The sequence below is a fragment of the Vanessa atalanta genome, chromosome 6 (assembly GCF_905147765.1).
Source record: "Vanessa atalanta chromosome 6, ilVanAtal1.2, whole genome shotgun sequence".
In the NCBI taxonomy this organism is placed as follows: Eukaryota; Metazoa; Arthropoda; class Insecta; order Lepidoptera; family Nymphalidae; genus Vanessa; species Vanessa atalanta.
In genome coordinates, this window is record NC_061876.1 from 1,450,260 (window position 1) to 1,464,854 (window position 14,595).

Here is a 14,595-nt window from a genome sequence, read left to right on the forward strand (position 1 = left end):
CTACTCTGCGCTTTGTGATAACGAAACAGAATACAACCTATTATATAAAGAACCTAGATAGCCAAATGAAAAAGGCTGTCATTGTTTATGGCCTACGGGCTCAAAATCAAAAGTTTTTTTTATAGTATAGTTAAGAGGACGGTTAAATGGGCCACTTGATTCTAATATCACCACCATATACATTGCCTCTGTAAGAAATATTAACCATTCTTTCCGTCGTCCCTTGTGCCTGTAGTTTGGTACATTGGCTTACTAACTCTTCAAGTCAGAACACACCTATACTAAGTATAGCTGGTTGTTGGTATAATAGCTGATGAGTTGGTGGTATTAGAATCAACCTACCTAGGCTTGCACAAAACCCTACCCAGTGAAAAGTTTAAGTTTTTAATGTGATAGGTTAATTTCGGAAATGCAAACACCAAAGAGATGATAAAATATTTAATTTTTATGTTAACACGTTCGAGAACTTTCTAAAAGCAAGTGAAAGATATCATTTTTTAAAACTACTAAGGAATATTCTTTAAGACCCAATTATTAAGCATTTACAGAGTAAGATATAATAGAGATTATGTGAGACCTAATACATAATTATTTTCCTTATGACATTGTGTTTATAAAGACAGCTCTAATAAAATGTATGGTAAATTACATGTACAAGTATAATATTAATTCTTTTTGTTAACAGAAATTTTTATCACAGCTTAAAAGGTTTATATTTTAAAAATATATCATATATAGTTTGAGAATGAAAGCGAGTGAGAAATAGAGAAAAATATTCAAATTTGTTATCAAAAATGTTCTAAAACAAATCTTTTGCAGTAAATTTTTGTGTCACGTGATAACGATGAGCGATAATGTGCACACACTTAGCCTTTGAGTCAATGAAAGATAATAAGACGATGACACAAAGGTCAAAAACATTCTCCAGACATCAAGGACTCGACTTGGAATATTGCCAAATATTGGATCAAACATTGGTTCAAATATCACAAGTTTATTTCGTGTTGTTATTTGCATAATATTTTTAATGTCTATGTTTTTAATTATCTATTACGTATATTATTTTACTAAATAAATTTGTGTCATTACTATCGCATACTAAATAACAAATACATATATATTTTTAATTATTTGCATATTTTTTCCAAAATTATTCAATAAAAAATAAAACAATCTTGACGTACTTATTTGAACTTTGATATATATATATATATTAACGCAAATACTACCGTAAGATTATTTTATAAAAACAGCTAAGTGCGAGTCGGACTCGCACACGAAGGGTTCCGTGCCACTGTCAATAAAAAACGGCCAACTTTTTTAGTATTTATTACAGTGGCAAAAGAAATACATCATCTATGAAAATATCCCGTTTTAACGTTTGGGTACGGACCCCTATCTGGGCTAAGGCCTCATCAGCAAGTGTGGTCAGGAGCTCACCTCAACTCTTCCTAATATGATTTATTCAACTATAAATAGTGGCCATACATTCGAGAGAGACAAATAATACATTAGGATATTTATACAATAAAAGATCTGTAGATATAAGCAGGTTTCCTTAACTCGATATCAGCCCGATCTCCGATTATTTAAAGCAGCGAATTGATTTCCATAAAACATTTATATTTTTCAAGGATCCCTATTAGTTTTGCATTACAACAACGTGACTCGTAGAAGTGAAACGGATACAGTATTAAAATACTTCAGGAGTTTAATAATAATATTACCATTCCTTACATCACCAATGCGCCACCAATCTTGGGTACTAAGATATTATGTCCCTTATGTCTGTCGATACAACAATACTGAGTACTGCTGTTTAGCGATAGAATATCTGATAAGTGGGTGGTACCTACCCAGACGGGCTTACACAAAGACCTACCACCAAGTGACCATAATACAAACGACACTGAATTATAATACTCTTAAGAAATTCAATATTTGGACCATTGGTTACACGTCGGCACTAGTTGTGATAATTTCAGATAATGTATATTTTTCTTAATTACTGTATACTGAGTACTAAGTATTTTGGCAGGAAAATCCTTATTTTTTTTACTGGTTTCACCTAATTTTGAATCAACAACGTTGCGATCTAAAATCTTATGTTCCTTGCTTGTCGTATGCGATCCTATAATAATTTGAGTTAAAACCTTGTCTCATTGTTGTTTACACTCGAGTAAAAGTCGAGAATATCTAGCATAATACGAATAAAGGACCGCGTGGCGTATGCCGTGTATTCGCTAAGATATTTCAAAAACAATCCACATCACGTGAAAACACGAACTATCTCGTTTATATTTTATAATTCTTTATCAATGTTGTCACTGTTACAATTTCTAACGTCTCGTTAGTGTTGCGACACACGCGGTTAACAAACCTATCTTCTGTAAACTTAATTTAATCTTTTACATGAGCAATTAGGGTCGTTGTCTTCATTGCTTGTAGGTATTTTATAGATGGGAAGGCTTTACTGCCTAATTAGTCAATGTGTAAAACATGAAAAGAAAGCTTTTTAACGATATGGGTTGATTTTTATTTATTTTTAGTATACTTCGTACGTCCATGACTCGTCAAACGGAGCTAACACATGTTGACTCTAGGCATGATATATTATATAAATCTTATCGTTTAGAATAGATAGCTACTGAGTTCCTTGCTGTTTTTCCAGATAGAATCTACTTATAAAACCGGTACCTTTACGTTTAATTCAAATCTGTGAAATAAGCATTAAAAGGTGCTTGTAAAAGACAACTTGACCAAAGCTTATTTTGATTTTGGTTGCATACAGTTTTGGTGCTGGTGACGCAATTAGTACCTAATCAATTTTGTACTGGATGTAATTTACTATGGCTAATTTTTATTTCGTCTGGCTAATAAATAATGTAAACCAATCAAGTTTCAATTTAAAACTAAATCATACATAGAAAATAAAGTGGAAAAGTTAAATTATTTAAATTTAATAATGTCCAAATAATAGTCTAATTAAATACTAATATCACTTAAAGAACAAATAAATCACCAACTCTCTCGAAATAAGCGACTTTATAGATGTCACTTGGATACGGAACCAGTCTCGTTATATTATAGGTCACGATATTTGCAGACATTACGGTCGGAATGTCAATTTATCCTGCTAATTGTTTCTTGTTACGGCGGAACGAGCGACGCGTCGTCTTGCGAATGATATTATTTTCTTTGTATCATTACTCATAATTCACGTAACACGTTTTATGTACATGTTACTGTAAAAGCTGTAAAACTAAGGTAAATGTAAGTATTTATTATAAAGGGACGACTTTTTAGGACTTTTACCATTCCAACCTAACCTAACCTAACATGTAAATCCTATGATTTACTAAGTGAACGATGGTAAAAGTTCGAATTACAAAGTTTTATGGACATTTATCATTCATAATCGGTAAATCTTAGGTTTTACTGGAAAATCTTAAGATTTACCGTAGTTCGAGCTTTTACAGTAACATATATACAATTGCCGACCGCTTTTATGGCTAGATTTCGATCCTGGGTTCAAACCTAGGTTGAACCCAGGATTAAAACAGTTGGTCCTGCGCCTGATCTCTTTCCGGTCCTGTCGGATTTGAGTCAGGGAATAGATATTGCACCTGTGTTTAAGTTCACTTGTGTGCTATGTCCTGCGCAGTGTTGGCTTGTCTATATATATATATCATCATCATATCAAAACTACGGTGTGCGTATGCTCGTTTTCGTTTTCTTCCTCCCTTAACTGACTATCAATAATCACAAATAAATTTTAACTTTACTTAGAAGGTTATTTATTGATACATAGAATTAAAAGCAATACATATATATAATAGATAATTATTATATATTTAGCGACATAAGTAAATAAGTCATGATTGGAAGCCCCACAGATACCGCGTAAGACGACAACAATTTGACCCTTCTGTCTCGAGATCGTCTCGTCGTGATTACGGAATTTGATAGGCTTCGCTAAAATATTTTAATTGCATGTTCATGAACATACGTGCTAATAAGGTTTTAAACAACGGAAATGATATTAATAAATCATTTTTATTATTACATGAATATTAGTTTTGTAATGTAACGCACTGTGGATGGATATTGCGGATATGATTTTACGAGGGGCTTCTCAAGCTTCACTTACCCTCAGAAATCGATAAGACCATGAAATTTCTAACCGAAACTATATATATATATGCCGCATGTTAAAATGGTTCAATATCAATAATAAGGAAATTTGTTGAAAATGTTGTTTTTAAATTAGTGACTAATTTTTAATACAAATGTTTATTTATTAAGTGACATATAACAGCGATATTTCAAAACATTATTTGTCTTAAGCATTAGGTAAGTGTTATAAGAAGGTGTGATAAAAATGGCATTCTCCTTAAAATATTAACAACTTTATTTAGTGAGTCTATTGGTTGGTACACTTCTGCACGAAACGGTTGAATTATGATTTGTACGAAGGTACCTTTGCGTTGGAAAAGATCAATAATTATTTACATTGTTAATGCACTGCCAACTATGGGATCTATTACGTTGTCTTGAGTCTATAATTACACTGAAGCCGACATCCTTCAAACCAAATACATTGTATTGAGTTTGACAGTAGAATAACTTATGGTTAAGAGTTTCCAGACGAGCCAGTACAGTCTGGCTATGGATAAAATGTGTTGTAGTAAAACATAATTATTGATTTAGTCAGTCCTTTATAAGAAGTCACTTCCTTTCTCACTCGAGAAGTTATTTTAGATACATGTATGTGTTATCATATTTATAGTCAACGTCGCATATATCAATCGTGTTCTGCGATGAGTTACGCGTCTGTTATTACAGATTAGACCTTAGACTATTCAGATTCTCTTTATTTTTGTTACAAAGGCTATTTTCCTTTATATTAATTAACATGTTTTGGGTGTTCCACATAACCAGCTGAACTGAAAAATCACACACACTATGCACTGATGATAATAGCATAACTCGTATACTATATATTATTCAAAATGAGCGATTAATTTGATTATTAAATCAAATAAATTTGCAAATAAAATGTTATAGTCATTGAAAGTAAAGAACAAGTGACATAAGATGCCCGGCCCGCATAGGGTGGGCCTTCGCCCTGATTGACTCAATGAGAAGATTGCAAGGGTCTGCGGACCCGTGAGAATGGCGAGTGCCACGCGAGTACACTTATATTACATTATTTAACTTCATATAACAATTCACAATACAAATATTGAACTGGAACTATTTTAAGTAAAAATAATTACCCCTATCTTCATTACTTTTAAAACATTTTGGTATCCCATTGTTTCGACTTCATTGACATTTATTTTGTTATATATTCAAACCTACATCACGACTGTCTTATTTAAAAACTACAATTTCGTAGATTTTTTTTTTATTTAGATGGCAAGCAACCTGCTAATGACACATTTCTGGGCATCCTCTTGTCTCCGGGAAAAGGCTTGGCACTTTTTCCACCACGCTGCTCCAGTGCGTATAATTTGGCAAACGTATGGCAAAATTTCATCCGATACATCTACGTCAATCCGACATTTTATCGTGCAGCGGAATAAGAATAAGAACAGTTAAGATTTACCGTAATAATGCAATTTATATATATATATATATCTATATCTCTAGATATATGATACTATAACATAAGGCTCCTAGTATCCATAACCATAACCATTCCAACAACAATGGTCGGTAAATTGCGCAAGCCGGCAATTTCGGCAATCACAGATGCAAATGAGGGGGAAAGCAACGCGTAGGTTGATTTTTTATTGGTATTTAGAACGAATATTTGCGAAGGCGTCAAGTTGTATTTAGAAATAGTATTTGTATAAGATATCTTAATTAAATTTATATATTTGTACATAAACTTTATCAAAGATATATAAAATTTATATCTATATAATAAGATCCATATAACTTAGTCTTAATTTCTTATAGCTAAGTTTAAAGTCATTGAACATTATATATAATGTATTAAAATGATGTATGTCGTAAGCATGAAGTAGAAATATATAGTCTACTATTATCAAGACACTCAAGGTGAGAAGAAATCACTGAGACCTGCGCTCGCGCATCGTGTTAAGTATAATTCACGCATTTTAGAGGCATCGAAACGTGCGTGGGAGTGATCGTGCCCCACTTTTGATTCAAATGAAAGTGCCCTTGAATGGTCGGTGTACCATTCATGAATTATTCTAGTCATTCATAGTTATATGACGATAGATTACAACATAGATAATCAGATTTCGCTCAGTGTATAAAATTGTTATAATCTTTTAGAGAGTCTTACAATATAATTGCAAAGCTGTAAGTCAAATTTCATCAGAATTTCGAGAAAAGCATCTATATCTATATATACATTTTAATGAACGTAAATTTCTTTTAGAGAATTCTTCCCAATTTTTATAGTCTTCGTCTTCTTTTTATAGCCATCATTAGATTTATTTAATGATTAAAATATATAAATTAACATTATTAAAGCTTTTTAAAATTCATAATAACATTTCGTCCATTAACAAGAACAAATTCGAAGCATCCGTTTAAAATAGTTCTATCAAATTTCACCAAGATATGATTGCAGTCTATGTCAAATATTTTATGTCCCAAGAAATCTGTACTCTCGGAGAATACATAAGTCATAACGTAAAATAAATCTTCAATATCATTTCTTGAGATAAACGTAAGAGAGTCTCGTTAAAATATATAACAATCAAAAAAACATCTCAACTTTTAATGAGGTAGCAATCACCTGTATAATAATAGGTTGATAAAATCTCAATTTTAATAACTCGTTACCTACAAAGATTTAATGAGGAAACCTATAAAAGGATAGCATAGAGATTAGCGTGAAGAATAAAAAAATATTATTAGCACCTCGTCCAACTTCCTTCGCACGTTATCTAAATTAGGATCAACAAAGGCACTGCGGAGCGATCTCACCTAATAATTAGTACCCTAATCTCGGCTTAAGTCTTGGCGCAATTAACAAGCGACGATGTACGATCAATTCACCAGTTCGTACGATATACGATCAAATGACTATTAACTTAGATAGACTACTAAAATAACTAAAACAAACGGCCCAAGTTTATTATCTTTGTTTCGTGACGAAATGCTTGACACTCGCAAAACGTCGTATTACTGCGTGTACTTAGGGGCCAAATGTTGGCCACTATTTTTTTAGCTTTGACGGCAGAACATATGATGATACCGATGAAGAACAATGATAGACGGGCAGTACGAAGCCCTTTCACACGTAAAGATATGTTACAGTAACATTCCATCTCTAAAAAGATTTTAATCGCAAACCATAGTACAAACAAGATTTACACAAATACAAACTAAAAAACGCGAAAAGATAAATACTACTGAAATAAACTATACATTGCTACAAAACAATAAATAATCCATAAAATATATATGTTGTCAATTATTTCACAACAATTAAACAAAAAAACGCGACTAACGCAAACACAGTTTAAAAAACCGCAAGTTAAAACGATAATATTTAATAATCGTTATTTTAAATAACGTTAAAAGTTCGTTTTTAAAAAAAATATATACATCCTAATCAGACGTTTCGGTTACCTCTTGTAATTTGTTCCAAGCGTTAAATGCATTTACGATAGCGAAGTATTGAAAATTTATGACTGTTACACACGTGTGTAGTCAGTTGTTTACCGTAGGTTTGTATGACGCGACCACCCGGTCAGGGCTTTATGATACATGGTACCACTGTCAACTAACGGTATTCAATTAAAGCATTATGTTAATTCAATCCCATTTCATGCTTATTAAGCGGATTATTAAAATTCTTACAATTTAATTTTTCAATTATCTAAATATTACGAAATATTTTAGTATTTTAAACAGATTAATATTCCTAATCAAGTATTTTTATATAGTGAATTTAATTTCGTCGTTGGTTATAAATTTAGTTTGATAATTTTTCCACATGCCATGCGAATGCGTGTTGAACCTGATTCTGATACATTTGCAGCAAGAACCGGCAAGAAATTCAGTAGTTACACTTAATACACTATACATATATATATACGTATATATTATATAATAATTTTTATATATATATATATATATATATATATATATATATATATATTCGGCATAAAAATGAACGATCAATAATAATATATAATACTCCAAAATTTTCTATCATCTGTGTAAACTGTCATCACGTAATACGCGATTTATAATAAGATTTTAATGTCTGATATCAATTAGTAAAGGTTAGACTTAAACTGCTCTAGTCAAATAAAATAATACTATACGTATTTAATTCGGACTGTCTGGCCCTGACAATAAGGGGACGAGGCACTAACACACGTTACGGCGGTACTTTTCTTGTCCTCTAATTAAATCAGTCGCCACCTGTCCCCAGTTCCCTCCGCGGGATGCGCGCGTGCGCACCTTCCTTCCTCTCCGACAATAAATAAACGAGTTATATTCAATCTTTTATCCTTATAATAGAGTTCATTTTTGATTACATACGAAGAGGGCTATTTATCAGCAATCGGCATCACAAAAGTTTTCAACTCGATCGCAGGTGTTTGTATATATTTAATTTATATAAGGCTTTTGTGAACGCACGCGTCTGTACATACTTATAAGTTAAATTACAGCTAATCAAACAGGTGCTCGGCTCTATGTGAGGCTATTAGTTTCGATTCTTTAAATAGTTCTTTATTACAAAATCAGACATCTTAAAATACTTATGTTGTAACTAGCTGCTTGTCCCGACTTCGCACGGCTACAATACAGATTTGTCAGACATGATTTTTGCGAAATTTAAACCTTTTACGCAGCGCATGCAAAATAAGCTCTCAGATTAATAAAATGATATAATTTCTCAAATCAGACGAGTCGTTCGTGAGATTAGCTCGAACAAACAAACAAACTCTTTGAATTCTTCAAAAAAACGTGAATATAACCTCAATTTCACCTATAACACGTATATATTGTATATTTGCCAAAATACAACAAGAACTCTACAAAGTTTTACCCGAATTAATAATACGTGTATACAGAGAACATGTCTATTCTAAAAGGAGCATTATTTTTTATACATATTACATAATATTAAATTTAATAAATTTTAATACAATACGTAATCGGTATTATGTTATCATTTAATTTAATAATTAACTCATAATTGTATACGTCGTTTAAAGTTCATACGGATCATGTTAACGAGAGCCGTATCAATGCCGTGCCTCAATATTGAGTCGATAATCCGAGAACAGCCGTAACAGTTAACTACCCACCCTACAAGTCGTTACGCTATATTTACTCGTCTGCGCCCGCGCATGGAAGTTGCCGGAGGAAGTGAGATATTCCGTTTTATTTATAACCTTACATTGTATACGGCTGTAACTGCAACGTCATAAGACGTTAAAAAGATTCTAATTACTATAGAAGAGGGAATTACTGATATCATAGGAAATAATTCTATGTGATTGTCACGCTTATAGAATATACTTCTTAACTCAAGATCGTAGGGTGAACTTCAAATATCTTTGATCCTTATGTATGTAATTGAGTTTCTTTATTGGTTGACCTTGACGCATAAACATTGTTAGAAATATATACAACTTCTTCCCCATCACTGCGTCTGTGTCTCTTATAACACCCATTCACCCTTCAAACCGGAACACAGCAATACACAGTTAACTACGTAAACGTCAATGTGACGTCACAAACCTTTCTTGTTTGCCGTGTACATTTACCTATTCTTTGTAGGTTATTTTGTCATACCTACTTGAAGAGTACATTTAATTTGATGATTTGGCCATCTGATGGTAAATGTCACGACCGCCCTTAAATTGCAAACGCACCAATAACCTTGGAAACTGAAATCTTGTGACCCTTGTATCCGTTATTAAACTGGCTCACTCATTCTTCAAACAAAGACGGACCAATACTAAGTATAGCCGCTTGGTGGTCGAGTATATAAGCCTCAATAGCGCAAAGAGCCGCCTAGCGATGTAAAAAGTCTCAGGATCGATCCTGACCCCTTAGGCTACAGTCGTCCTCACTCCTGACACAAGTGATAAGCTTAAAAGGAGGGGTAAATAGGAATATTAGTAATTCCTTATTTAATTTGGGGCACTGTCAGTGGTACTTACCCAGACGGGCTTTCACTAAATAATAATAGTAATTGGAATCCATTCAACATAAGATATTGTATAGAATGAGGTAATTAATCTATTAATTATTACAATCGTATAGAATGAGAAGATTTAATTAATTACTTACTTTAATTCATAATTATTTATATTGTTGTAAACCACAAGCTCAATAATCATTTATTCAAACGACCAGCTTATTACAACGACAGCAATTAGGTAAAAAAATATTTTAAGTATATTTTTTTTTAAATAATCAGATACTTGTTTTAGTTTTTGAAAGTTGGCAAAGGTCCAGATTAACATTGCTAAACCCAAGAAAAAAGAATTGACTCTACCTTTCATACTTTCAACTATCTTTAAAAATAATGTAACGCGTATATTATGTGAGTACAAATTAGTTGTAAGAAAACCGGCAATCTGTTTTTAAGCCCACTCACTTCGATATTATGTAAAATAAAACAATACCACTTTAAACTCGGTTATATCAGTGAACAGAAAATTCTGGAAATGGTAACGCAGATGTTTTCCTCTGAAATCATACTTATTGTAACAACGGCTAAAATTTTTCAATAACGAAGGTATCTTAAGAAGTAGGTTATCCAATTAAATCTAATTCCTTTATTCAATACAGAAGCAGGTTCGGAAAAAAAAATACCTTATCTGAGAAGAACTGGCGAAAAAAACTTAGCTCAACTCGGCGCTCGACAGACTCAGGATTGGCGATTTGTATTATAATATATTATATTCCTATATGTGGATTATTATTAAACATCTAAAGCGAAAAAAAAATTCGAAAATATGTCTCATAATTGTGACGACAAACGTCGATGACATTTTTCGATCATTTAAAACATGTCATATTTGATAAAACCGGCCAAGTGCAACAAGGGCTCGCGCACGAAGGGAGCCCTTTAAAATTTATTTTATTCTGTTTTTAGTATTTGTTGCTAACAGAAATACATCATCTGTCAAAGTTTCATGTGTCTTACTATAACAGTTCATTAGACACAGCCTGGTGACAGACGAACATCAATAAAATTACTTGAATAAATTATCAGTCAGAATCACAAATACACAGGTGTATCATTTCTGTTTAACTTCTATTCTAAGGGAACACTATTGAAGCTCTGTTAACCAGTGAAAGGTGTAAGTACTTAACACGTGTTGACGGTTCCAGGTCTGGGCACTTATCATCGTCATTATTATACCTCATACACTGACTGAGTTCTTCTTTGAAACAATTCTCTATAGTTCAAAAAAGATGCTTTCTCTTCTAACGTTATATCTCATTTAGATTACAAGGTGAATAAAGATTCCTTTTTCACCAAATAATTCAGTTTAGTTTTTGCATCTCGACTTCGACGGTGCATGATAATATATCTGTATTTGTCCTCAAGACCTTCGTAAGATCTCATTATCCTTGAGAGAACACGAGGCCTGTGTACAGTAGTGACATTATAGAGCTCGTGATGTTTTCCTCTTAACCAATCGCGCATAAGATATAAATAATTACCAGTAACCTTATAAAGTTTTAACTAGACCATTACTTAGTTTAAGTAAATACTACCTATCAATAACCTATTCCACTAATTAACAGAACAACTTTTGGCATCCGAGTTAAAGGGTCAATGAACTTGTAGAATTAAAAATATAAAGGACGTAACTTACTACTTCCCAAGGTTGGTGGAGCACATTTTAATGGAACGTGTTGGTAACGAACCTCTACACAATGAATACATAGTACAGAGTACAAGTGGAATACATAATATTTATCTTGCAAATCCTACTTTAGAGTTATTTAAAATTATATGTAACATAGGTAAACATCACATAAATAATCGAAACAACATAGTGACCCAAGCGACTTAGCTATTAAAATGGGAATAAAAATTTTAAAACAGGCTTTGGGGCGCATTGGCCATGTAAATGTTGGTCACCAATGTTGGTAATGTAAAGGTTGGTCAATATTTCTACCAGCACCGATGTCCGTAGGCGATTGTGACCACTTATCATCAGGTAGCAAATTTGCCAAGTCTATTATTAATGAATAAATATCAACGAGGAAGTCAACTGAATCATCATTATATAAATGTTACGAACGATGTAACGCTTCGAATAAATGACAATGGCATTGGCAACTAACCAGTGTCATCATCGAACATTAAAGTAGTAATACTGCAAGACAAGAACTGACTTCCCTTATCTTAAGCACGCTCGATTACATGCACACTGATAACGTAATGGCTAAAATTACACACGTCGGCAACGAGGCGAACTGTCGGTTTGTTTATTTTTGTTCTAATAATATATAGCTGGATTGCGAATTTTCGTTAATATGAGATATTTTGTCTGAGTTTTTTATCAGTAGATTTATATTAAAACGACCTTGTGTACGAGGATATCAGACTCATAGTATAAATCTGTCTATTGGGTTATTCGCGGCTTAAGCACTGATCGTAACGTAATTGACTTGGCCAAAATCGCTAGAACAACTAGATTTAATTTTTAATTAAAATTGTACATACATATATATATCTGATATATATTGCTTATTTAATTTATCTCTTTAGAATGGAATCTATATCTCAGGTACTGGTAACTTTTTCCTTTAGTAACTTAAGGAAAAAAGTAACAACGTAACTTTAGAGTGACACCACAGCAGATTAAAAATATTGTGATATTTATATCACAAATATTATCATTTTTTTAGTTATCAAGTCAAAATCTATTAATAAAAAATAAGGAAAGAGGAAAAATATTACTTTATTATTAAAAAAAAAGCTACGACAACACAAATAACTTTCCCATTTACAAAAACTTCAAAACAGAAGTTACAAACATAAACAATACTTCACATCGACGGATCCAAAAAAGAAACGCTAATATTTGAACTTCGGAAGATAATTGTTAACTAAAGCACGCGCTAAAGATCTTTTGACCTACTGACACCACATTTGGTTCTTGAAGTTGTTTATAGAAACTATTTGAATTTTAGACTATATTTAAATAAATAAATCAATATAATTCGAAAGGGTTCTAGTCTCGTTGATGTATGGCTGTATTTACATAAGATCATTTAACATAATGTCTTAAATAACATACAAATTAAAATTAAAATAACCTAGTAAGCAAAACAAGACCGCGAGGAATGGTGGCAAGAATGCTAGCCCCGTTGAATCGCAATTCCAAATGGCACCAGTAGAGGCAAAAACACGAAGTGTTTATGTTTTATAAATGTTTTTGCTCCATTACTCCAAGCTCCAAGATCCTGTCATACAAAATCCAAGATAAAAACTTTAAATCATCACGCATGATGACATCAAAAGACATCAACATTAGCGAAGTGATAAGTTTTAAATTAAGTCTTTGTCCATCGTCGAGACTAGTATCACGTCTCAGGCTGGGTTTAAATAGTTAATAACCACATAGCAAAACGGTGTCGAATTTCGATGCGCCTGCGCTCCGATTTCCACGTGACCGGACCACCGGGACGGTAGCGCGATTGTATCTGATAGGTGAACATGAACTGCGAATGACCCCTGATACAACGTGATGGACACCGTCTATCAATCGTTGATGGCTGAACGGAGTGTGAAGAAACGTCAAAATTTATCACTATAATATTGTTTTAATGTTTTCCTTAATGGGGCGTTATGACTTAATTCGTAGAACATGTGTATCTTAAGCAAAGTGTGTTTATAATTATTCATTTCAGCGATATGTATTTTTTGTCAAACATACATATGTACATCAACGCTGTTATATACGAGTATCCACGTGCAAACCTTATTAAACATCGTTTTTATCTATATTGTAGACTACTGTGCAAATGGTAAGTCGGCACCACTAACCGTAGACATTTGCGCAAAAATATGGGCCATTCCTTACATAGCCAACGCGCCACCAAACTTGGGAATCTTGGGTTATGTCCCTTGTGCCTGTTACACTGGCTTACTCACCCTTTAAACGGAAACGCCACAATACTAGTAACTAATGCTTGGTGGTAGAATATACAATCAGTCAATGGTACATACATACATACCTACCCAGACGGGCTTGCACAAAACCCTATCCCCAAGTAACATAAGTACATATAAAAAGTGTTGAATTAGTCACGCGTTTTAGATATATTATATGTTATATGTGTCTATTAAAAGCCAATTTGTGATTCACATATAGTCTACAGGTGTCATTAAAATAAATTTTTATAGAATAATACATGTTTACAATACAGCGTTACCTCAAGCGATGACGACCATCCGGCCATATGGCGTTATGTCATGCGCGTGGGCACGATAGCCGATACTCGGAACCGCTTAGTGTGTGCGCACCTTAGATCACGTTTAGCAAAACCATTTATATAAACTAAATTAAACGTGAATAATATCATTATCAGGTTTTTTTTTTAATAGATATTTGG

The 14,595-nt window shown here is 32.9% G+C and overlaps 1 protein-coding gene across 5 annotated transcripts in view; it reads right to left on the reverse strand.

The window, feature by feature from the left end:
• LOC125064952 (integrin alpha-PS2) overlaps window positions 1–14,595 on the reverse strand; it is a 101,233-nt gene that overhangs the window by 69,158 nt on the left and 17,480 nt on the right. Inside the window, exon 1 of one of the 5 annotated variants that reach the window (XM_047672284.1) lies at window positions 11,008–11,016. The exons of the other annotated variants lie outside the window; for them this stretch is intronic. Coding sequence (XP_047528240.1) covers window positions 11,008–11,009 — 2 coding nt within the window. The 5' untranslated portion in view covers window positions 11,010–11,016. Of the gene's footprint in view, window positions 1–11,007; window positions 11,017–14,595 lie in introns of those variants that run through there. 5 annotated transcript variants of the gene reach the window in all.